This window comes from Fusarium subglutinans (genome assembly GCF_013396075.1).
Source record: "Fusarium subglutinans strain NRRL 66333 chromosome Unknown NRRL66333_c0000082, whole genome shotgun sequence".
Taxonomy (NCBI): Eukaryota; Fungi; Ascomycota; class Sordariomycetes; order Hypocreales; family Nectriaceae; genus Fusarium; species Fusarium subglutinans.
In genome coordinates, this window is record NW_023502145.1 from 126,084 (window position 1) to 151,424 (window position 25,341).

Below are 25,341 nucleotides of genomic sequence, written 5' to 3' on the forward strand. Positions count from 1 at the left end.
GCCGGAGGCCAGGCAAGCATCACATTCATTTTGATAATGTGAGACTGTAGCAAGATTCCGCAACCGAACGCTTCAGCGGATATCTGTGATCGTTCTTAAGAACATGCTGAATCGATGGTGATTTTAACGTGTCATCAGGGCAGATAGAGATGAAGACCGCACTGGGAAAGCTGTCGGTTTGTTCTTTCATTGTATTCGCGGAGTATACACAGAGGTTTGACTTCTCCATTCAGAAACATCACAGTACACGGACCATTTTTGCCTCTAGCACATGTCAAGGTAGTGATCCAGATAACAGCCCTCCCGTTCCGGTTCTATGATTCGAAGCTGATTATGACAGAGGGTAAGAAGTCTCTGGGAGGGATTCGAGATGGGTTCGGTGGTGTTCGTGGGCCTGAAATATAGTATAAGTATTAAAAAAGCACAAATTGCTAGGGGTGTGCCGTACGAAAGGTAGGCCGCAGTAGCCACAAACGGCAATCTCGGGCTTGTCGGTGTTGATAAAGACCCTAGGATGACCCTCAGGGCCACCACCGCCATTGCAGGCAACAATGCGCTCGTGCGTCCATGTAACGGGTTGCTTGTGAATCATCTCAATGGCGGCTTTGGGTTGAGGCTATAATACAGTTAGTGATTTGATATTCCATCCTAGCTCCCTCGCCCTGGCTGTACCTGGAGATCAAAGTCGGTCTGCTCGAATCGGGGGCCGGTCATGGCCTGAGAACGTGGTCTCTGGCTACGGGACCAGACACCGACGCGGTTGGGAGCTTGATTGATCTCAACAGGCTTGTTCTCGTTGACCGGGGCGGGGGCAGTCTCGTTAGTTTTGGTAGAGACAGCAGCCTCGAATTGCCGAGTGGAGGTGGTGAAGGCGCGCTGGGAGAGGCGCGCACCGCGCGCAAAGACGCCAATTGCTCTCAATTGAGATGTGGCCATTGTAAATTCGTCGGTTTCCCGGTGTGCGGATCGAGTCGTCAGTGTCGGCGCTGGATGATATTCTCGTAGATGCGAGGTATTGAATTTGGCAGTTCATGATTGCAGCTCCGGATTTCTAGTTTATCCGTGACCGAAATATTTTCCTAGACGTGACGGAGGTAATGCGCCTGGAACCTTGAGGAACAATGCGTTTTGCGATAAACACAATCTTTTTTGCCCTCTTGTAATCGAATCACTGCAAGAGTTTGTCAATTGATCTTCATGAATTAAACTAATATATAGGGCCGTTTTCTGCGCTGTAGCTATAGCCTATCCACGTGTTTGCGCCACCGGAGCTTTTCCCACTCGAATTATATCGAAGCGTCTTCGCAAAGATAATAATTGTTGACACGAACATTCATCATGGCGCCCGAAACACCACGAGCAGTCTCTTCGAGACTTCTTACTATGAAGTTTATGCAACGGGCAGTAGCCTCAGAAAATTCGTCCCTGGATTCAGAAACACATTCATCCAAGAAAAGAAAGACTGGACATTCTCCAGCGGCGGGTCGCCTTGACCTGAACATTGACCAGGCTGCAATCAAGGCTGCTCTCAATGCACAAGAAACTAAACGACAAGAGGCTATGGAGAAGCATGTTGGGGCCGACACCCATTGGGTTCTTGACAACCCATTTGCTGGGTTGAAAGCTGCAATTCAGACCAAAGCACCTCTCAATGTCGTGTATGTTGGGTATGGTGATATGGATTCATCTAACGACTCAGGCGATAACGAGGACGTGCCGAGAAACGGGCGTACTTCGACAAATAGCTTCAAGAAGGCGGCGAACCAGGCATGTCGATCACCACCTTATGCTGTGATAGATAGGACCAAGACTGCTGACTGACCGTGACAGAAACAAGAATCCCAGAAGACATCAGACAACGACAGCGATAGTGAAGATGAGGACTCAGAAGAAACAAATACGCCGGCACATGGACAAAAGCGGAAGCCATCCAGTGATAGCCCAAGCCGTTCACGCTCCCGTTCCCGGTCACGACCAACTGCAGAGAGTGCCAAAGCCAAAGAATTCCGGGATAGAAGAAAGAAGAAAGAGGTGAAGCTCAGCAAGCCAACATCAATATCCTCCGGTGGTGGTATTTCTTCAGGAGGCGGGAGCCAGTTCCCCCCTGCTGGAAAAGCCATGACCTGCTACAAGTGCCACCAGACTGGTCACAAAGCTGTCGACTGTCCTAAGAGGGGTCAAATGGCACACATGTATGATTAGAACCATACAAAATCCATGGGGATGTCTTGACTTGATCTCATCTGCAGACTTGGCACTCTGCATTATCTCTGGCCCAAGTCTGGGGCTCCTTGGTATATACAGGAGAACGCTACCTATTTTCCCATTCCCACATCATGGCATACCAGGGCCAGGCGAAATGGGGGCAAGCAAATAAGGTTAGGAAGTCAAGGAAGTGGGAAGACGAAGATACTGGCATTGCATAGCGCACAGCAACTATTGGAGTTGCTGACCAAACCCCTTTAATAACGACTGTTAGACAGCAGCTTCATGGGTACTAAAGTGCATCCCCTGAGCAAAGACAGGAAGGCATAATTATTGGCCGATTTTCGTGATTAAAGGCTTGTTGGACGCGAGGATTACAGGGGCGACATGCATTGAGCTTCTACCATATGCACCCAAGGTACACGATGTATACTCCTGAGACTGCAATGAGATGCAGCCACTATTACTAAAGTACACAATCAGTGAATCACTATTAGGTAGTATGGTACATACATAGATATGTATGTATTTGCTCATACTCATCAAAATCTCTATATATCTTGACCAGCTGATAGTTGGTGTCAATGTCATATTAAGGCCATACTATGGTAGCATCACATACACAGATAGCCAATAACACTGTTGCGTTGGCAACTTTGAGATGAGGCTCAGGATTCCTGTGGTGTTGGGTAAATTGTCTACTAAGGCAGAACAGCGATCGATATACGCAGCACTACGATTACAACTCGGACGGCACAACATTGAACAGAAGTTGGAATTAGGCCAATGATTTACCAACGAGAGTTGCCCACTTCACATCACTTATAAAAGCAGCATAACGATTCGGAGGCCAAGGAACAATATCTAATTCCAGCGGCAACAGTGGTGCTCTGTTTGACGCCTCACAGATACATACAGGCAGCACGCAGTAGTTTGCCTTTGTTTATAACCTCCAGGGAGAAAGACCATATTTGATGTTGAACAAGAGTGCCAAAGCAAGAAGATTATGCTCTATATAAGGTCTATCAGATCTACACCAAATGATACTCAATTTATTCGTTTTTTCGGTCGTTTGGGATAGAGATTCTAAGTTTTCTTGCCTCATCTTGATCACTTCTGTCTTCAGGGACCTGATAGGGATCTTTGCAACTATGGATGCATGGATTGGATTGGTCGGACTCTTAAGGATCTGCCACGACCAATGGTCGGTCACCAATCACGAGATTTGACACCACAGTGTAGAGATCCTACTTGTCAAGGAATGGGGAGACGAAAGAGAACAGTGTTATTTATTTCAGCGCTTGTTCGCGAGTCACTGAGCTTATATACGTGATATCATAAGAACTCCGAGAGGAGCGTTGCAAGAAACTGACTATGAAATAAGTACTGCCTTACCTTGTAGCATGGAGGTAAGGCACATGTTCACTTAGTAAGTTACAGTACTCCGTATAGGTAGTACTATTATTCAGACTTGTTAGGTTGATATCATTGGTGTTGATTCCCATGTATGTAGGTGAGTACTAAACGACCATGTTCAGCTCTCTCAATAATTACTAATACCTACGAAGGAGAAACGAACAACATCCATACCCGGTTTGACACCATCGTCTCGGATTTATTGCCTACTATGCCTACCTACCTGGTATCTACCACCTCCTCTTGTTCCTTCATACCCGCACACATCTCCGCCTCAGCATTCCATGATGGTCATTAATAGGTAGAGGTTTTGTTATCTGGTCAAGCTCATCATATACAGCACGTGATGTAGAGACAGCACCTTTGCTGACGAATTGTTGCTTACCTGGTAGTTTACCTAGCCCACCTCATTTTGAACACAACACGTTAACAAGGACAAAACGAATAGTAGTCGCGGAGGACTTGACTAGCGGCTAGTAACTTACCCAGTATCAACTCCCCGACATCACCTTTAGCATCTCCCTAAGTATTCAAATCTGGCACCCCCACGACAACTGACAACTGTCTTGTCCTTCAAAGAGTCCAGGGACGAGAAGGTTCGGGTCTCAGTACCCACTATCCTTGTCTCCTAGGTACATACCTACCTACCTACTAGGTAAGGTAAGGTAGGTACTTAGGTAGGTAAGGTACCTAAGAAAGCCATCAATCGCCCAACAAGGTTGCTCTTGTCCGTCCTCGATATATCAGGGACCAGCCAAGACACTTGATTCCAAAAAGGATTCGGGATTGGTCATTCGAAAACTGATCCTATTTCGAGATAGGTTCCGTACATGCCGAGAAGCTCTTTCATCATTACCGAATCAGTAAGACTCGGTATCCTTCTATTCTCTTTTGTTCTCTTCCTACCCTGACAGCCCATCTCAACAACCTAAAGGCTCGCCCATCTTCAGTCGACTGGTACATAGCACTGCTCCACAGGCATCATTAGATCGCTGGTTCAGCACAGAGTACAGACCCCCCTCGGCTTCTTTATTCTGCTGTGCGCGTGCGCAATGTCGAGTGGCGCACCCCACAAGCTCAATCATAGCCTTCAAGTGGTTCGGTCATAGAAGGACACAATTCAAAAGTTCAACTCCATTCAACTATCTGACTGGTCTTTTGCGCCAGCGATATTCTAACCCTAGTCAGTTAGAAAGCGAGGAAACTGAGCTAAGGTAACCTCCCCATGTCCTTGCAGAGCCCTCCCGAGGCCCATGTTTAATACCTACATATCACCAGCACAGGTAGCTTTTTCATGACATTAGTAGATAGGTCAGTAGCTAACTGTCTGTAGCCTTTCCTACATATTTATGTCCAGGTACCTAGCTTTCCCATCTGCTTCGTTAGCATCTTTCAGATCTAGCCCCTGTACTGTAGCCATCCATTCCATTGCTGGCATCCATCATAGCACCTACCCCTCGCCCCTCAGTAAGTCGGTAAATACCTAGGTACCTAGGTACTAACACTACATCCCCGCGACACGGGCTCTGCCCTGCCCTGGCCCTGTACCGTTAGCCTCTAGGTAGGTAGGGACTGTCTTACAGTACCTACCAAGGTACTAAGGTAGGAACCTTACCTACGGGACGGTATCCGTTCTGTACCTTACTTCCAGGTCACATCTGCTCTGCCATTGTCATACTTACCGCACTGCATTATTTTCTCGGTTCTCGACGTCAATTGGATTACGTTCGTTCCATTGTCTTGCGTCTATCGTCCTGTACGCGCCGACTTTGTCCAATCGACTCTCGTACCTGAGCACGCAACTCGTACGAACCCTTGCGATCGGCGACCTGCCCTACCACAGTTCACGGCCGTTTTCTTCCTCCGGTTTCCGGGTACAACTTGTGCCGTGTGTGTCAGTGTCACAGTCGGTGTCGGTGTCGGTGACAGTATCGGTGTAGAAATTTGGTTTTGCGCCTGCATTTGCATCTGCATTTGCAACATACACAATGCCTCACTCTCAGCATGAAGAAGATGCTTCCGCAGCGATGGGTGGTGCTCCCATACCGGTGACGCTTGTTACCGACTCTCTCGAGAAGCCTTCCCTCGACGATCGCGACTATCGAGTCATTCGTCTTGGCAATGAGCTCGAGGCTCTCCTCGTGCATGACCCCGAGACCGATAAGGCCAGCGCTGCTCTGGATGTCAATGTGGGAAACTTCAGCGACGAGTCTGATATCCCCGGGATGGCCCATGCGGTTGAACATGTAAGTGCCCCAATTCGACATTTGTGATGTCATACAAACAGACAGTGGACTAACATTTCTGCTTGTCAACAGCTTCTTTTCATGGGCACCAAGAAATTTCCAATTGAGAACGAATACGGCCAATACCTCTCCGCCAATTCAGGAAGCTCAAATGCTTACACTGGACCAACATCGACAAACTATTTTTTTGATATTTCTGCCAAGCCAGACAATGACCAGGATCCTTCAGATACCAACCCTTCTCCTCTGCGCGAGGCCCTGGATCGATTCGCTCAGTTCTTCATTGAACCGCTATTTCTACCCGAGACCCTGGACCGAGAGCTGAAAGCTGTTGATTCAGAGAATAAAAAGAATCTTCAGAATGACACATGGAGGCTTCATCAGCTGGAGAAGTCTCTATCCAACCCTAACCACCCGTTCTGTCATTTCTCAACCGGCAATTTTGAGGTTCTCAAGACACTTCCGGAGGCACGTGGAATTAACGTGAGGGACAAATTTATCGAGTTCCACGCCAGACACTACTCAGCAAACCGCATGAAGCTAGTTGTTCTAGGTAGAGAACCGCTTGACGTGCTTCAGAAATGGGTTGCCGAGTTGTTTTCTCCTGTTGTTAACAAAAAGCTTCCACCAAACAGGTGGCCAGGCGAACTTCCTCTCAGGGAAACCGATCTCGGCATGCAGTGTTTCGCGAAGCCCGTCATGGACTCGAGAGAGCTTAACCTGTATTTTCCCTTCATCGATGAGGAGTTTATGTTTGCTACTCAACCTAGCCGATATATCAGTCATCTCATCGGGCATGAAGGCCCTGGAAGTATCATGTCATATATCAAGTCTAAGGGTTGGGCAAATGGACTTAGTGCCGGCGCCTACCCTGTTTGCCCTGGTACTCCTGGTATCTTCGATGTACAGGTTCGCTTGACGGAAGAAGGTCTTAAGAACTACCCTGAAATTGTCAAGATATTTTTCCAGTACATTACTCTCCTGCGTGAGAGCCCACCCCAGGAGTGGATATTTCAAGAGCAGAAGGGAATGGCTGATGTCGATTTCAAGTTCAAGCAGAAGACGCCCGCCAGCCGCTTCACCAGCCGAATCAGCTCGGTCATGCAAAAGCCTCTTCCTCGGGAATGGTTACTTAGTGGACACAGCCGTCTCCGAGAATTTGCTCCTGATGAGATCGAAAAAGCCCTAGCCACGATTCGCCCAGATAACTTCCGCATGGTCATTGTATCACGCAATTACCCTGGCAATTGGGACCAAAAGGAAAAGTGGTACGGAACTGAATATCGACACGAGAAGATCCCCGAAGATCTCATGGAGCAGTGCAAGAAAGCCTTTGCAGTCTCTCCTAAAGATCGACTGCCTGCCCTTCACCTGCCTCACAAAAATCAGTTTATCCCCAACAAGCTTGAGGTCGAGAAGAAGGATGTGGCCGAGCCGGCACTGAACCCTCGGGTTCTTCGCAATGATAGCATTGCTAGGACATGGTGGAAGAAGGATGATACCTTCTGGGTTCCTCGCGCCAATGTTATTGTCAGCTTGAAGACACCACTCATATACGCTTCGGCAGAAAACAACGTCAAGGCTCGACTGTACTCAGACCTCGTCCGTGATGCACTCGAGGAGTACTCGTATGACGCGGAGCTGGCTGGCTTGCAGTACAACGTCAGTCTCGATTCGCGCGGTCTGTTCTTGGACGTTAGCGGCTATAACGATAAGCTTCCCGTGCTCTTGGAACAAGTCGTCACCACAATGCGAGACCTGGATATCAAGGAAGATCGTTTTGCGATTGTTAGGGAGCGCTTGATCCGAGGATACAGCAACTGGCAGCTGCAATCATCTTATCACCAGGTTGGCGATTACACTAATTGGCTCAATGCCCCCGAACGGGACTTTATAGTGGAGGAGCTCGCAGCAGAGCTTCCAAGTGTCACATTGGAAGGTGTCAGGCTGTTCCAAAAGCAGATGCTTGGCCAGGTCTTCATCGAAGTGTACGTACATGGTAACATGTACAAGGAGGATGCTCTCAAAGCAACTGATATGGTCGAGTCCATCCTGAAACCACGGGTTTTGCCCAAGGCCCAATGGCCTATCCTGCGGTCACTCATTCTGACAAAAGGTTCCAACTACGTTTTCAGAAAGACTCTCAAGGACCCTGCCAACGTTAACCACTGCGTCGAGACTTGGTTTTATGTCGGTAGCAGAGAAGATCGCGACATTCGGACCAAGACTCTCCTTTTAGACCAGATGCTTCATGAGCCAGCCTTTGATCAGCTCCGGACTAAGGAGCAACTCGGCTACATCGTCTTCAGTGGACCTCGAGCTTTCTCGACGACTTATGGCTTCCGCTTCCTCATCCAGAGTGAAATGACACCAGAGTTCCTTGACTCGCGTATTGAAGCCTTCCTAATGAGATATGCAGACACTCTGGAGAAGATGAGCGAGACAGAATTCGAGGGCCACAAGCGAAGTCTGATCGTCCGGCGTCTAGAGAAGCTCAGGAACCTGGACCAGGAGTCCACTCGTCATTGGAATCAGATCACGAACGAATACTACGACTTCGAGCTTGGTAAGCTAGCAGAGAGCATGCTTTATGTGGTGAACATACACTGACCTTCTACATAGCCCAGCGCGATGCCGCACAGATTAAGCTTCTGACCAAACCCGAGGTCATTGAGTTCTTCAACCAGCACCTCAACCCTGCCTCCAATCACAGGGCACGGTTATCAATTCATCTTCAGGCTCAAGGCAAGGCTGAAGGGGTTGATAAGCGACAGGAAGAGGCTCAGAAGAAGGCTGACGAGGAGCCCTCTCCTGGAGATGCTGTAAAGACGGCCGAGGAAATCACTGATGTCAGGCTTTACAAGGCCGGCCTTGCCGCAAGTTCAGGGGCCAGACCCGTCAAAGACATTAACGAGTATGAGGATACGGATGCAAAGTTGTAGAGGTTATGTTGGGTCTGGAAATTCTCTAGGTTAACGGCTTTATGTTCTTGAAAAGACAAGTTGGAGGTGGGGGGTTACATCTAGACAGAGACGGGATACATTGACATTAAATGGTAGAGGTGGGAAGAAACTGGGTAGCAAGAATCAGGGGCTTGTACTGGTATTTAGAAACTCGTTCTAGCGAGTCGGTTTTGTACATGACTATAGCTAACAGCGGTCGATCGCTCTGGGGTAGCCTTTTGTCCAGACACAAAATGAGATGTGACTTGGTGATCATGGAGTGTCTGTCTGTGTTTCATTATGTTTTATGCTCCGAGTCAGCTATGCAAGCTGATACAGGTCATGCACGAAGCTAAGGTTTGTGACTAACAGAGACAAGAACCAGAAGTCTTTTTGTACTTCAGAATTGTCTTATACAGTAACAGTTGTAAACCAAAGCATTATACTTGAGCAAGGGGCAGAAGACAGCTTATAAATAGGTAAAATACCTTGGGTGAAACAACCAAAGATATTTCAACATCGAAGTAATTCATTTCAAGGACATTCATTGTTAGCACAGGCCCCAAACCTAATAAGGTAGCGGTCAACCCCCGGTGATTAGCGGACGGGCTCCTGATGTGAGTGTGGGGGAGAGAATGGAAGTTTGAAATAAATGCAAGCAAACCTAGGTACCTACTCCGGATGGAGGATTCTACCCAGGAGTTATTTTGCGATTTACCTAGATCCACTACGGCCAAGTTCAGGCTTTGTAGTTTAACGTACCTATATCATATAGGAACCTATCTAGGTAAATGTGTATTATATGTAAATGGTTTACCCAGGTCATAATAACCTTAATGACCTATACAAGCTCCGATCTCTTCTTGATTCGTCGTCATAATCGCTGCCCAAATGTACTTGACCTTTCCAGTGACAGGGTAGGTACTCAGCTTAGTGCCTACTAGGTACCTACCTACGGGAGGAAAGAAAACTCAGTACCTTAATCCCCAATGACAAAAAGATTTAGGTAACTTTAGCCTAAGTTTAGAATAACTTTTACTGAGTTTATTTTGACATCCCATGTCAAGGTCCGTTGTTTTCTTGCCCCCCGAGGGCCTACCTACTACTCGGTACCTGGACCTCTAGGACTAATCGTAAAACTCGAGTCGACCTATGGCCGCCCCACACAGCAGGTGGTCGTTCTCAGCGGTCAGAGCCCCAATGCCATCATTAAAAAAATTATAGAACCTGTTCAAACCCCCCCCGCCTTCGTCTGTAAAAGAAAAAAAAAAAGAACCTATCCAAACTCTTACACGGCCAGGCTCTATTGGTTTGGACCTGTCCTGATTCGGAGTAAATGCAGCAAGACTGTTGTCCTTACTCGTGCCTTGGCCACCACCAGATTTCTACTTCTACTTCCAGTCTACGTCGACTACTTATTTGCCCTCAAAACTCGTTTGACTTCAAGGATAGGAACATAGACTTTGTCCTCCGTCTCCGTCTCCGCCTTCGCCTTCGCCCCTCCTACTCATACCTAGACCCCCCGAGCTGCCCGGGCAGCTCGCCTTCAAGACGTCGTCCTCAAAGAAGAGAAAGCTCTTGCGAAGCGATCTACCCCTAGACTCAGTTGATTCATCGTCGCCCTCTCCTGACTCAGTCCTACCCTCTTGCGAAGTCGACGACGATCCCGCTCTCTCCTTCTCCGCCTCCGTGGCCTCCAACTCCAACTCGTTCCTGAGGGCCGACTCACAACCCGCTTCGAGCCTCCCCCCTCGCCTCCAGCATCAGACAAGTTCTTTCGTCTCGGCCGATTACGCTTCGTCCGCTGCCTCGAGCCCCTGTGCCTCTGCCTACGCCGATCTTTCCATTGAGAGCGATCGTGGCGGCGACGAGACTGGCCCGGCCCCGATTTTGGCTTTGGCCAGAAGCCAGTCTCCCTTACGTCTCTCCCACCGAGCTATCATGAATGGCGATGCCGACCTGCCCCAACGCTCCTCATCGCCTTTGAAACGACGCGCTTCCAGTATGGATCCCGAAAACGATGCGGATAGGACCCGCGATGTCGACATGGGTACATCACACGCCAATGAGTCTACTGAGGGAGTCTCACAGCTGGTCCCTGAATCGCTGCCGCGTGATATGAGCGTCGAAGCGCCTGAGCCCACGGCAAGCTCGCCCCCTGAGGCTTTCCCTGCGCAGCGTAAGGCTCACCACGTTTCCAATTTGCAAGCACCGCAATCCGTCGCTAATTCTGGTCTCCTAGCAATTCCTTCGCTGCAAGAACAGATCAAGATCATAGAGACTCTCTTAAAAGCCTATCAAGAGGCGCAAGTGAAGGAAGGGGACAAGGCCTATCTCGTATCCAACACCTGGGTCCAAAAAGCACTCTCATTACGCGGCGGCCCCAAGGACAGCAAGGAAGGGGATTCCATATCGGACCTTCTCGGCCCCGTTGACAACTCCGATATTATCGAGGAAGTCGTTGCAGAACCTACCGGCAACGAATACATTCGTCTGAAGCAAGGAACTAACGAGAATGAATTCACACTCTTTCCAGAGGATGCTTGGAAGATGGTTGTCGACTGGTATGGTATCAAGAACGGTCAAGAAGCCATTGCTCGTGCTGCTATCAACACTGCTGAGCCCGGCGAAGAGCCTGTCATTCAGTTCGAGTTCCACCCTCCAGTTTTTACTATTCACCGTCTATGGTCTGAAATTAGCCCACTTCCCATTGAGCAATCCCTCAAGGCCAAAAACCCTCCTCCTTACAAGTTCGTCCGAAGTCGCAAATACCATGCACAGACATTTGTCAAGGAGATTAAGATAGCCACTGGCGTACCGCTAGACCGCAAAATTCGCTTATTTATGGTACCTCAAGTCCAGCAGGTCTCTGGCCCCTCAGAGCCCTCACGAGCCCTCACGCCTCCAGACTCCCCAGGTCGAACAGAAAACAGGGCTAGCTCTACAGACACATGGTCGAAACTTCTTCTTGACAATGTTTCCTTTTCTCAAGTCCGTGACCAAAGGGTCAAATGTAAGCTGGAAGACAGGACCACTGACCCCAATTTTAACGGCAGTTCAAACTTGACCATCTTCGATCTCGTGACAGATCAAACTCTGGTTATCGATGAGGCCATCGACTCCTTCTGGGTTAGTAACTACACTGGGAAAACTCCTCCGAATGGAGTGGTCGTCCCCACCAGAAGTGGTCTGGCCTCTTCTGATGCGAGCGGTCGAAGCAGTCCTGCTCCCGGTGGCCCATTAACGCGTGGCCGAACGGGAAAGAAGTCGGGTCGGAGCATCGGCGTTGTTGGTTTACAGAACCTAGGAAATACATGTTATATGAACTCTGCACTTCAGTGCGTACGAAGCGTTGAGGAGTTGACCAAGTACTTCTTGACCAACGAATATCTTGATGAGGTCAATAAGACTAACCTCCTGGGATACAACGGGAAAGTTGCAATAACCTATGGAAACCTTCTGAAGGAGATATATACGGAGGGAAGGGGCTCCGTGACTCCTCGAGACTTCAAGAATACGATCGGCCGTTGCCGGTCGACTTTCTCTGGATATGGGCAGCAGGACTCGCAAGAATTCCTTGGGTTTCTCTTGGATGCTCTTCAGGAAGACCTGAGCCGAGTGAAGAAGAAACCTTATATCGAGAAGCCTGACTCCACCGACGACATGATCAACAATCCGGAAGCTATCAAGGAAATGGCAGACAAGGTCTGGGACATAACGCGCCTCCGGGACGACTCAGTCATTGCCGACCTCTTCACAGGCTTGTATAAATCAACACTCAAATGTCCTGAGTGTGGCAAGATCAGTATCACCTTCGATCCTTTCAACAATCTGACCCTTCCTATTCCTGTTGAGGACGTTTGGACGGCTAAAATCAAATTTTTGCCCCTCAACGATGTGCCGGTGATGTTTGAGGTCGAACTGCCCAAGCACGGCGCTATTGAACAGCTCAAACAGTTCCTTTCCGCCCGGACAGGTGTACCCGTCGAGCGATTAATAGGAGGAGAAGAGTACAAGGATCGCTTTTTCAAGATTTACGACAACGACCTAGATGTTAGCGAAGAAATCGCGAAAAATGATCTTGCAACCTTCCACGAGTTGGATGCTGTCCCAACCAACTGGCCACATAAAGCGAACAAGCCACGCTCCATGCTGGATATCGACACTCCTCTCGAAGCTCCCTGGGATGACCCACGGTATGAAAGGATAGTGGTGCCCGTATTTCACCGCATCCCATCAAACTATGGTCGTGCTCGGGATGGTGTGGCTCCCCCAAGCTTCATCTGCTTCACCAAGGAAGAAGCTTCCGACATTGACCTCATTCGGCGCAAGATCCTGGAGAAGGTTTCGAACTTCTCAACTTGGTCTAAGCTCAGGAACGGCCCGGATGAGAACTCTGATATCGCTGACGGAGAGGTGGTTGCTTCGGATGCTGACTCGTCTGGCGATAGTAAGGTTGTTGCCAATTCGGTTGAAGGTGAGGATGACATTGTGGATGTGCATATGAAGGACACGAGCGAGGCTCTCCCCCATCAGCCACAGATTCTGAAGCGATTCAACAAGAACAGACCCAGGTTTATCGACCCAGGTAGCTTCCTTGAACCTGAACTGCAAAACCTTTTCGACCTTTGCTACTTCACAGACAAGGCCTATTCTGGCGATGTGCCAACGGGCTGGTCTCACGTTGATCACCATCAATTACTCCCTAAGTTGTCGGATCGCATCCCTCAACTGTCACCCGACGATGATGATACTGCCAGTCGTGACGACGAAAGCAGCACGCCTTCTAATGAAGATGTAAGCAGCAATGACGAGAGTATCAAGGCGGAGACAACACAAACTAGAATGGTGGAAGAGTCCAGTGAGGAAGATGTTCCAGAAGCTCCACGAGTAGGTCTCTCTGTTAGTCTGTCCAACAGTCCCAGCGCTTATACAAAACAGAAGTTCAATGGACGTCCCTCAAAGGTAAAAGGACGCAAGCTCAAGGGCCAGAAATTCAACAAGAAAGCCAACAAGCGCCGAGAACGTATGCAGAACAAGAAACACAAGTCAGCTTCTGTCAAGCCCCAGCCTCAACCTCCTGCTGTTGCTGATGGTGGACCTCTTATTCGTCTGGGAGAAGGCATTGTGGTAGACTGGCACGAGGAAGCTTGGGATAAAGTGTTTGGTGGCGCTGCAAATATCCCCATTGATGAACAAGGAGCTCCAACATTTATTGATCTTGAAACGCTCACGGACCCTGCCCTCAAGGTTGCTCAGAGAAGAAGACACCATCGTCGTACACGAGGCATCAGTCTCGAAGAATGTCTGGATGAGTTTGAGAGAGCCGAAGTCCTCTCCGAGCAAGATATGTGGTATTGTCCCCGGTGCAAAGAGCATCGGCGAGCCAGCAAGAAGTTCGACCTGTGGAAATCGCCAGATATTCTTGTCGCGCATCTGAAGCGCTTTAGCAGCTCTGGATGGCGCCGCGACAAGTTGGACGTCATGGTTGACTTCCCTATCGAGGGTCTCGACCTTACTTCCAGAGTCATTCAAAAAGAGGATGGCAAGGATGAGATCTATGATTTGATTGCTGTTGATGATCATTACGGAGGTCTCGGTGGAGGTCATTACACCGCCTATGCCAAGAACTTTGTCGATGGGCGATGGTATAACTACAATGGTGAGCTGCTACATCTCTCTGAGCCCCTAACCATGGATCCAAGACGCTGACAAGCCCTACAGATTCGTCTGCAAGCCCTGTGTCTGACCCTTCGACATGCATTACATCAGCTGCATACCTATTGTTTTACCGTCGCCGCTCGAGTACCCCTTTAGGCGGATCGCGGTTCGGAGTCATCTCTGAGAAATACAAGAACAGCGAAGAAAACTCTGAAGAAGAAGAAGGCGAGGTGGGGGAAGGTCAGCGTCTCGGCGAGGGTTCCTCCCTGAATGGGTTGTCGAGCGCTGGGATCGGAGCCGCAGCAACTCGCCATCTCGGCGGTCGTGGTTCGGATAGAATCACCGTCACCTCTTTAGCCGTACCGGACGACGAAGACGAAGATCTCCCACCCTACGATGGAGCTAACCGGATGGGGAGCATCCACAGTACCGTCGAGGACGAGGGTGTAGATGTCAATGGAAGCTACCAGCGCCTGGACAACAAGTCACTCAACCTCGTCCAGGGTTGGAACTTCGAGGGCCTGGGCGATAGCGGTGCCGAAGACTCTACAGGTGCCGACATTGGTTCTGATGATGTCCAGCTAGACTCTTCAGCTGATGAGCGTGGACTCAGCCAATTTGATGATCACGACACAATCATGACAGGACAGGGCCCCGCTGAGGGCGAATCCGAGCCTGTCGCTCCTCGAACGTCGATTCTTACAGACACCCAGAAGTCCACATGGAACCGTAAGGATGTGATCGATGTGCAAACCGCGGCAGGGAGCGACAGGGATTCGAACGAGGTGACCGAGATCCATCTTGAAAATGAGAAGGGAATCAAGGCCGAGTAGGACGGCTGTCCAAATTCGGGCAACAAGCGGCCCAAAGTCATGATGACATATGGTAGACGAGATACGAGAAAACGGTTAAAACTGCATGAGATGATGATCGGGACAACCCAACTTGTGAAGGGCATGTTGACGTTGATGGAGGGAGGGGAGTAGATAGAAAGAGGCGGCGAGAGAAATAGATGGTACATATCGCCGCACATCTCGCATAGGGTTGAAGGGTAGAAAACGGCGTTTGGTTTTATTTTGCATCGAGCATGTTCAGCTGAATGGACTTGACGAAGTCAAAAACGGAGGATGTCCTGTCTATGGGTGTGTAGTGTAATTCAAGCAGTACCCCAGTCATAAATGATAGACATTCCTACTCTCATGTGGCTGGTGATACACAAGGTAATTTGCTTCACTGCCCTCGCCAGCTTCAGGGTTCTCTTCGGATGAAGGGCGCAAGCCACTGACGAAGGATCTGCTTATCTCGGTTTCAAATTCATTCCATGGTCTTATATACCCTTGAATATCTCAGTGTCGCCAGATGTTTCTGAGTTCCAAAAGCCCCTGTTCCCTAGAGCCAGGACTCACAAGAGATGCAAAGTATGACATTCTCCAAGCACGGTACGGATAAACTCACCAAATTATCTGTCGGTTGCAAGAGCATAACGCGACCTCCAATACGCATTGTGTAGCTTGCCATACGAGGCTGGATCGTTGTATTACATAGTTATCTCGACACTGGTGGCGGCATGGCATCAAGGTTTCCCCAGCTCGTGGACCCTGGTTCTGAGCATCCACCTCGGCACGCTTGTTGTACTGTATTTGGGACTGAGGACGAGAAACAAATTGCGAGAGGTTAAACACCGCGTTTCAGGAGATCAAGTTCGGTTGGAAAGCATCGCAGTTGAAGACTAGGTACGGACAGGTATCTGAGGAGTACGCATTCGAGATACCAGATGAGCAGTCACTTACGCAACTGATGAGGTAGATACAGTTAGTTCGCAGCAGTGGTGCGGCGTATGGGTCAAACCCTAGACCTAGACTACTTACTACTCGTCAAGTTCGGGGCAGGTCTTCGATAATAATCAATCAGCCAAATGGGAGCCGGGCGATGCCCTTCCTCACTCCGCGCTCCACTCGGGTGAGCTGGATTTGACAGCCAGCACAGCGGCCGCTAGATTGAGGGCGTTTGACATGATCTCGCTATGCCTCCTGGGGGTTTGACAACTGAAGAATGGCTTGATGGTTGACGCGATCGACATCTCGAAATCCATCTCGTGTTTGCCAGACTATTCAGTTCTCCACAGGCTTCAGCCAGCCACCACGTTAAAGAGTTGAGCCTCTATAGTCTGTATTTTGACGTGTTGAGGCACCACCAGCAGTCAGACGATGTTTGGAAAGAGCTCATCATACATCAAGACTAGGTAAGGTAGGTACCTAGTAGGTAAGACATGCTGTTATAGGTACCGATACATATGTACGACTGGCGATAGTGAGTCCACCAACATCGAGAAAATGAAGTTTTGAGTGTCTGGTGTCGCAGAATGGCAAGACCCAACATATCCACTACGTGACCCATATCCTTTGCTTAAAACAAACAAGTAAGACAAGCAAGACTGTTGATGTTGGATATTGTGAGCTAGGTAGGTGCCTAGGCAGTACGCCAAATACCCTATACCAAAGGTTTCCGGAGACTCTGGGCCCAAGCCATCCATTCTTGGGTTGGATAGTAAAAAAGTCGAACCGAAAATGGGTCCAGGACGTCTTTAAGGACCAGCCAGAACTGCAGAAGGAGCACGATCCCATAAAAGCCAGGGCACCTCTCGCCGCCGTCTCGGTGACTCTGTGGGGCTAGCAGTCATGGGTTCTTGCCTCGGTTCGGGGATTCTGGGGTGGGGATGGAGATAGAGAAGCGAGTCTTGCTCATATTGAGGCTCGAAGTGGAGTCCCTGTAATACTAGCAGATCGAGCTTTTGAAATGCGTCATGTGTGAAAGGGCTTTGACAGATCCAAGGCTAGGTCGGTCGGTACCTTAGCCAGCTAGCCAGTAACCAGATCATGGGGAGTCCATGAGGCTGCTCTTGTGGTCCATGACCGGTATGGAAAGGCTTGATAGACAACATGCGTAGCGTACAAAGAGATAGGAGCCGAGTACCCCATCATTCCCTGGATGGGCTGCAGGTTACAGTTATCTGGCGACTAGCTGGAGCGATGAATAGGTAGCCATTTCCTGTGCGGTTGTCCTGAAGGGTCTTGGCTTCTTTCAAGTCGCCTAAGGAAACCATCTGCTCAAGTATGTGTGCGTCGATGAAAATGAATTCTCGCGGTATCAATCTATTGTTTCACATCATTCATTGGAGCGAAACGGGGAATTTTGGAAGTCGCATCGGTAGACGTTGTTGGGAGTTGTGTGTCCTGAGTCCAGGAACGAACCGAAGATGGGGCTCCATTATGTGTTTGGCACCTCGATGGCCTGGCAGCATGGGTAACTGTCGACAGCCATCCTATACCTAAAGCGTAGCTGTTGCGTACCTCGTCTCTCAGTAGCTTCACTTGTTAGAGGCGGGGAGAGTCTCGAGCCGTTCTAGTGTGGTGCGGGGCAGCGGGCCTATGGCGAAAGCGACAGGTGATGGAATGGGGCAATGGAGAAGGGAATGAATGAGCACGACAAGAAGAGTTGAGAAGAATGAAGGCGGAGGCGGTTGGCGTTACTGATGAGAGTTCGATAGGGTCTCGGAAAGATAAGAGGCTCTGTCTGGCGACGAGATCTGGATCTCAGATCTGCTGCGTCAAATCACGCCATATTGGATTGGTTCGTTCGTTTGTATCAAACCATAGGGATAGCCAGACTCCCTGACTCCCTACCTAGTACCTAGTCGACTTGAATGTGGAGTTGACTGGTGGATGCTGTGAATGTACTTCGTAGCAACGCTCCCAATAATTCAAGTCGTTCAATTCAATTCAAGCCTAGCCCCCTGACTTGTAGCCAATCCAAGCCGGCCCCCCCGCAAGCCAAGTCAATCAAAAAGCCGGCTTGAATTGAGTTGTTGGGAGCGTTGCTTCGTAGGTGCCTACTCACCTTAGGTACCTAGGTAAGTACTAAGGTAGGTAGGTACCTTACCTAAGGTACCTATAGATAATCCCAGTACCTTCTACCTTAGTAGGCAGTCTCAGGTAGTAGAAATCATTAATCAATTATACGTATTGTACGGAGTACGGAGCACGCAGATAGATCCAGAACCACAACGATATTGACAGCCAGTCACTGAATTGATGCATGGTAGCCCAGCGGCCCAGGTAAGGCATGGCCTATGTTACTGTGTAGTACCTACCTAGGTAGGTAGAGTTGGGTTGGTGGGTTCTGGCTGAACAGCGGCACCTGCACTTTGCCTGCACGGAATCATACCCGGTGCATACCTACTAATGTACTGAAAGTAAAGATAGGTACCTTACCTATGGCGCCTACCTGACTGGTAAGTAGTACCTCACCCTCTCCCTTACCTAGGTACCCTCTTGAGTTCTTGAGTTGCACCTGGACAATGCATAAGGTAAGTTGTTCTTGTATGTAGGCATGGATCCGTATGTAGGCACTATTAGTAAGGCAGGTACAGTACATATGCTCAGATCGTAGTGGAGAGTTTACCTCCACTACCTGAGCATGGCCATGACCTATGAACCTGACCGTGCGGGAATCTTGTGAGTCTTCTCCTCTCCAGTTTGGTAAACCAAATAAGAGCTTTTATTGGATATGATACGGGAGACTCAGCATGACGAAAAACTAAATGACAGCGCATCACCTGGCTGAGGAAGGAGCTGCCTTGCCTTTTCACAATAATACCTGTGCTTAGTTACCTGGTTGATCAATTACGAAGTGTACACTGGTGGTGAGTGTTGGGGTTAACAAGGCATGCATGTGCTATGTCGAATACACTGTGGTGCCCAAACTGTACTTCCTTCGAGAATGATTCCTACCTATGTGGTTCCCCTAGGTAGGTTTGCGTTGCAGTCCACCGCACACCCCTGTTCAGTAAATATGGAGCGGATAACCCCATTCTAGATTCTCGAAGACGGCCAGAAGAATTCAAAGCAAGCCGCTTGGACCCTTCGTTGTCAACCCTGTTGGCTGACGCTGCACACACGACGTAATTGGTTGTCATGAAGACAAGGGGCCCCCTGGTCCTGACTAAGGATGTGGGGCCCAAGGTGGGTTCTGCACTCAATTCTTAGCCTCTCTAGGCTCTGATCCAGCTGGCCTTGGTGCCTCGCGTCGCGTTGCAAGCCACCTCCGGCTCCCATGCCTGCAAGCCCATGAGGTAAGGTAGCGACGATCCTCGACCACATCCAAGAACATCGTCCAACCTCACTCACGATGGACCATTTCGGACCTTGATACAGGCGGCACAGCAGAGCACGTAGCCCTACGATGGCCTATAATGAACGTTATGTCTGACCTTCCCTACCTATAGTACCTAGGTACGTACGTACACTCGACCAGGCTGTGGTGTTGTGTTGCCTCTGCTGACCAGGCGCTCGCCACTGTAAATCACTAGAAAAGAACAAGGCCTCAGAATCCACACAACACGGAACCTAAGTCTGCGCCCTCTCCGCCAGCCCAGACGGCACTTCCGCAAACTCTGATGCCTCTCTACCTTTGCAAGTGTCTACCTTAGGCAAGAGTAGGTGCTCTTTGTTATTGTACACTAGATTGCTTGCGTTAATCAGGAGCAGTGCTTTAGACTTGACCATAATGCATCCTGTTATCGAATAGAGCATTTGATTTGGTAACTGGTGTTTCTAAACTGAGGCCAAACGGCGTTGCATATTTCCTACCATAACTCTACTAAAACCTATTATAGACTGCGAGATCTGCGACATTAAGCTAATAAACTGCACAGGACTCCTACTCAATCTCTATTAGGAGTTCTATTTTGTACGTTTTACATACCTACTCAGTTAGGCATGAACATCTCGGCCCTTATTCATGTTTCAAGCAGAGCACTCATTTCCACCCTCCTTTGTTTGTATATGGTTTTCCTTTCTTTTTCCTCACCGTCTATTCAGGTGTCTTTAGGAAACCTGACCAAAAATAAAATAAATAAAAAATGGGATTTCTTGAGCAGCGCTACCTCAGCGCTGTAGCCCCCCTAAAACGATTCATAGCCACCTCCATGGTTCTAAATAGTGATTATTAGGTATGGAACAAGATCGGTTTAACTCCTTGCCCCCTGGCTGAGACCTCCCCTCACACTCACATTCCCTTCCCTTCCCTTCCAGCTTCTCTCAGAACAGAGTGACCTTTACGCTGATGCCTCTGGACTGAGTCCGCCTCACCTGGACCAATTCGACACTTGAACTTGGCCCTCGATCTGTTCGTATCTGACTCGCCGCTTGAGCCCCTTCTTCTCCACGTCTTTCGCACTTCTTCTTCTCGGCAAATCGTTCCACTAAGGCGGTTATCAATCTATTCCAGTAATTCGACTGCCGGCGCCAGGCTTGGTTCCCGCCTCTGTTTCTGCTTGTTAAGATTGTCTTTTGGTTCTTGGCTTCGCCTTGCCCTGTCTTTGTTTCTCACGCTCCACCTGTGAGGCCAGATGGTACCGGCCGATGGGCTCGAGAGGCTAGAACTGTGTTGCGTCACATTTTGATTCAATTCGAACTAGTCAAGTCCAGGCTTCAGTCCAGACATTTACTCTTTCTCTGCTTTTCATCTGGTCTTTCCTCACCCCAATCCCAGGACTTCCGTTGGCAGTGAATATATCTCTTGCCTCATCCTTTCTAATTTCTTTCTGGTTGTCACATTGCACTATCATCCGGACTGTCTGCGTCTTGTGCGTTGCTGTGCTGTACTCACACTTGCGCTACTGTACACTGCAATCGCTCCTCCTCCGCTTGCAGCCACGCTCGCAGATCTTCTCCTTCCTGCCCCGGACCCGGTTACCGCGACTGTCGGTGCCCTTGCCCTGTCTTTGGGTCTTCCCTTATCCTTCCCTAGTCCTTCCATTCTCCGACCAGGGTCAGACACCTTCTGCGTGCCGCTAAGCAGGTCTCGCTCGTACCTACTGCTGGACATACAGTACTAGGTACTAGGTAGGCAGCTTGGACCTTGAACCAAGACTGGTAAGCTAAAGCCTGGGCTGATTCCCTCACTCATTGCCCTGATACCACCACCCACTGTTCCAGCGCACGCGTGCTCCGTTCTGGCCCTGCCCGTAGTGTTGGTTGTACTGTACTGTCTTCAGTCCAGTCCAGTTCGTCAATCGTACTTTCCTTCTCACTACCTGTGAATCCAACCCTCAATCCGACGTCCTTCCTTGCCTCTTTTCCTTCTTCTTTTCATCCCCTGGCCCTTCCTATTTCTTGGTGGCTCTTTCCATCTTGGCCCAATCCGAGTCCAGATTCCGAGTCCTCTTGTGACCTCCATCTACAATACATCGCGCTTCTCCCTCCTGCGCCATCGTTTTTCAAATCCCTCTTGTCTTCATTTTCGCATCGCCGCATTTTACCACGTCTTTCGCGACATCCTCCTCTTGCTTACCAGCTGATATCCGCCCCTCGTCCCTCAGCCTCGACTGAGTTTTCTAATTGTACGAACCCTGTCGCCAACCGACTGCTCCCGCCCGCCGCGACGCCAGTCTGACAGCCTGTCCGACCCTTCCCAGCAGAAAACACCATTCGTCTGTACTACCGAACTAGGTTCATTGAATCAACTCAACTCGACAATATCGCATACGAACTTCTCGAGACGTATCAGCATCACTGGCCCCTTGCTAGCCACAAACCCGTATGTCGTGTGGCTATTGAGCCAATTCTTTTGGGCTGCTTCGCGACAATTGTGTTTTCAATCACGACCTCAAATTTCCAGCCTACTTTGCTCTCATCCAACGTTTGAGGCTTGATCGGCTCGCTCTTTGAGATAATTTGGTCTCCGGCATTTCGTGAGGCTATTTGGCTCCGGTAAATTGCTTCATCTTGGTACAAATACTCAACTGCCCGAAGGGCTACGGTGCCCCAGTCGCGAGACTGGTAGCTCTCCATGAGCACCATGGACCGCGCCTCCTGTCACGTTATTTACGTGAATCGCAATGTCAGCCAAGATGGATTGATTCACAGCTCTTCTGGCGACAGCACATCCGATTGGGCAACGGATGAGGCTCGTCACGTCGTACAACCTCTGCTGGATGCCTTCGGAGATGGTTCGTTCTTTCGTTATGGCGTCGCCATGAGTCATTTCTCCACTCACTAACGTATTATCCAGTTCACGTTTGCGCATCTGGAGGTGCCTGCTTAGCAAAATTATTCGAATTACAAGAGGGTTCAATGCTTGACCTGAAGCCAACCCTGGTTCTCCTTGATACGCCAAACGGTGACCCAGTACCTGAAGCCCGGAGAAGGGCGTCGTCACCTTCTCCTTCATGTAGTTCTTCCAACGAAAATGTCGACATCCACACACCCGACGAAGCACTGTACGGTCTGGGACTGCTGCAAAAAATCATCACCGAAGCGCATTTGCGCGGTATGTCTAAACTCGTTGTACCGATTCCGGTGATAAGCAATTCTGAGGCAGGTCACCCCACAACCAACGGACAGATGACCGACGGCACAGCTGAGCAGAAGCCTTTGCCATTGGGATCGCTTGACACAAATCGTCAACTTATCAGGAGGTGCTTAGATCTGGGGGCAGTCGACGTCATAATTTGTCCAATGAGCACCAAATGTATTACAAGTTTGGAAATCTGCGCCTATCGGGCTCACAGAGATGCCGCCAAGGAACAGTCAACCCTGCTGGAAATTAGACAAGGTCGAAAACGGTCGTGGGTTGGAGTCAACGAAGAGAAGCCCTTCGCGTACCTCCGTGAAGCCATGGTATCCGGCCTGATGAAAGGAATATGTCGTTTAGGCACCAGTGACGACCAAATCAACAACGCTCATGTGGCCGTCTCTTCGGAACGACAATCTGCCATTGCTGAGGCAATAGGAAGTTGGCGCTTCTGCGCTCACTCATACACCGATGATGAGTTGTTGGTGGCCGCAATGGACATGTTCAGACATGCCTTGTCTATGCCAGAACTTGAGCGATGGCGGATACATGCAGGTACGTTGTACTGTTTCGGGTTGGTGTCGGTTGCCCACATACTGACTCAGCTTCAGATCAACTAATTAGCTTCCTTGTTGCTTGTCGCGCTGCATACAATAGCTTTGTACCTTACCACAATTTCCGTCATGTTGTGGATGTACTACAAGCTACCTTCAATTTCCTGGTACATATCGGTGCTCTGTCGCCATATCCTTCGGGTACTGAATCCCGTCCGATGCCAGAGAAGTCGCCTATGGCTTCTCTCATAACTCCGTTCGAAGCGTTGACGCTCCTAATCACTGCTATTGGGCATGACGTCGGACACCCTGGCGTGAACAACGGTTTTCTTGTGACACTAAATGCTCCCCTAGCACAGTTGTACAATGATCGATCTGTTTTGGAATCGTTCCATTGCGCCGCTTACTCGCAGATTCTTCGACGATACTGGCCCTCTGCCTTCGAAGACACAAAGATGCGTAACTTGATGATTAGCTCTATCTTGGCTACGGACATGGGCTTGCATTTCGACTATATGAAGAAGCTCGGAGATGTTCAAGAACGACTTCAAGCTAACAATAGCGCCGACGGTTGGAATGGTCGGCAAATTGAAGAGAACAAGTCTCTTGCTTGTTCGTTACTCATCAAATGTGCTGATATTAGCAACGTGGTATGCCTCCCCCTTGTTGGTGATATTATGGGGCCACCAGCTAAAAATGCAAATCTAGGCACGGAACCATGAAATAGCTTTGAAGTGGACTTATATTCTCTCAGAAGAGTTCTCCCGACAAGCTTCGATGGAGAGTGAGCTGAGCATCCCTTCATCACTTATGACACCGCCCAAGCAAGACATGACTTCACTGGCTAAAGGCCAACTCGGCTTTATGAATCTTTTTGCCACCCCTCTATTCCAAGGCGTCGCCGACATCATGCCCGCTATGCAGTACACTGTCAACGAGCTTGAGATGAATAAGAGTCTCTTCGAGCTCAAGCTTCAACAAGAGAAAGAAAAGCAACCCCTAGATGACCCAATCAGGAGACGTCTTCTGAAGGAAGGTACATTTTCCCCAAGGACCATGAGCTTTGCTGTACCACAAGAGGAGGAGAAAGAGGAGAAGAGAGATAAGACACCTCTGTTCGAGGCATTGGATCGCGGATCGGACACGACCCCTGTAGGGAATGGCGAACTACCCATGCCACGCCCAGAAAGGGATGACTTATCGCCGGCCGACAGTCAGAGGACAATGGGACCATCAGCCGCAAACAGTGTAGCTGGTGACCACAGGGGATCTAACGGATCAGCCTCAACATTTGATGCGGTTAGAGAATTGGCCAATAGCGATCCGTTTCAGACGCAAACGAGAAGGGATTCAGCGAAGCAACGATCCAGCGAGACGACAGATGGGAGTGTTTCTGGGGCTTGCTCGGGAGATTGGGCTTCACAAGCGACAAGCGCTACAACGGGCAAGATGCCGATGTCACCAAGCACACGTGGTACGAGTATCGTGAGCGGAGATTCGACTGAACATGCCATTGGAATTCCTAAGATCAACGTCGACTCTGCAAGTCTGAAAGACAGCTCAGGAACCCTTCGCCAGGATGGCTCACCTATCGATGACGAAACAAGGTCTGATGCGAGCACGACAGGTGGAAGCATTGGCAGAGCTGAGGGTAAGTCGTTACGAAAGAAAACAAGCAGGTTCAGGATAAAGGATCTTCCCTTTTTCAGAAGGCACAAAGGCACGAATTCTCCGTCTACTACAGACATGACCGGATGAGGTATTACAGCACTCATCAGCCAGGGGTGAAAAGAGGGGCGTGGTCACATTATGCTTCAATGATGGGCTCATGAAGCTAGAGAAGCAATCCAGAGCGACGAATGAGTTGAGGTGATTCTAGCTGAATATTGTGTGTTCTATATGTTTTGTTTTGGGGGAAGGTGTTGGTCTATGTTGCTCTAATGATTGCAGTATATACGTGTA

General features: G+C 49.4%; 5 protein-coding genes across 5 annotated transcripts; 4 read left to right on the plus strand and 1 right to left on the minus strand.

Annotated features, from left to right (window-relative positions):
• Positions 1 to 331: 331 nt before the first annotated feature.
• Positions 332 to 936, minus strand: FSUBG_6988 (NADH dehydrogenase (ubiquinone) Fe-S 6; the record flags this gene model as incomplete). Its single annotated transcript, XM_036685244.1, has 3 exons — positions 332 to 394; positions 449 to 616; positions 673 to 936. 3 exons carry the CDS (start codon positions 934 to 936, stop codon positions 332 to 334), a joined length of 495 nt encoding a protein of 164 aa, XP_036537533.1.
• Positions 937 to 1,338: 402 nt separating this feature from the next.
• FSUBG_6989 (zinc finger domain protein) lies at positions 1,339 to 2,202 on the plus strand (the record flags this gene model as incomplete). The annotated part of the gene is made up of 2 exons (XM_036685245.1): positions 1,339 to 1,791; positions 1,831 to 2,202. The coding sequence occupies 2 exons, from the start codon at positions 1,339 to 1,341 to the stop codon at positions 2,200 to 2,202; spliced, it is 825 nt and encodes a 274-aa protein (XP_036537534.1).
• A 3,407-nt stretch (positions 2,203 to 5,609) lies between these two features.
• Positions 5,610 to 8,809, plus strand: FSUBG_6990 (insulysin; the record flags this gene model as incomplete). Its single annotated transcript, XM_036685247.1, has 3 exons — positions 5,610 to 5,867; positions 5,940 to 8,433; positions 8,490 to 8,809. 3 exons carry the CDS (start codon positions 5,610 to 5,612, stop codon positions 8,807 to 8,809), a joined length of 3,072 nt encoding a protein of 1,023 aa, XP_036537535.1.
• An 891-nt stretch (positions 8,810 to 9,700) lies between these two features.
• On the plus strand, positions 9,701 to 15,303 carry FSUBG_6991 (ubiquitin C-terminal hydrolase; the record flags this gene model as incomplete). The annotated part of the gene is made up of 3 exons (XM_036685248.1): positions 9,701 to 9,726; positions 10,327 to 14,471; positions 14,534 to 15,303. The coding sequence occupies 3 exons, from the start codon at positions 9,701 to 9,703 to the stop codon at positions 15,301 to 15,303; spliced, it is 4,941 nt and encodes a 1,646-aa protein (XP_036537536.1).
• A 7,027-nt stretch (positions 15,304 to 22,330) lies between these two features.
• Positions 22,331 to 25,129, plus strand: FSUBG_6992 (3 5 cyclic-nucleotide phosphodiesterase regA; the record flags this gene model as incomplete). Its single annotated transcript, XM_036685249.1, has 7 exons — positions 22,331 to 22,481; positions 22,544 to 22,801; positions 22,853 to 22,949; positions 23,013 to 23,380; positions 23,437 to 24,029; positions 24,088 to 25,030; positions 25,089 to 25,129. 7 exons carry the CDS (start codon positions 22,331 to 22,333, stop codon positions 25,127 to 25,129), a joined length of 2,451 nt encoding a protein of 816 aa, XP_036537537.1.
• Positions 25,130 to 25,341: the final 212 nt, after the last annotated feature.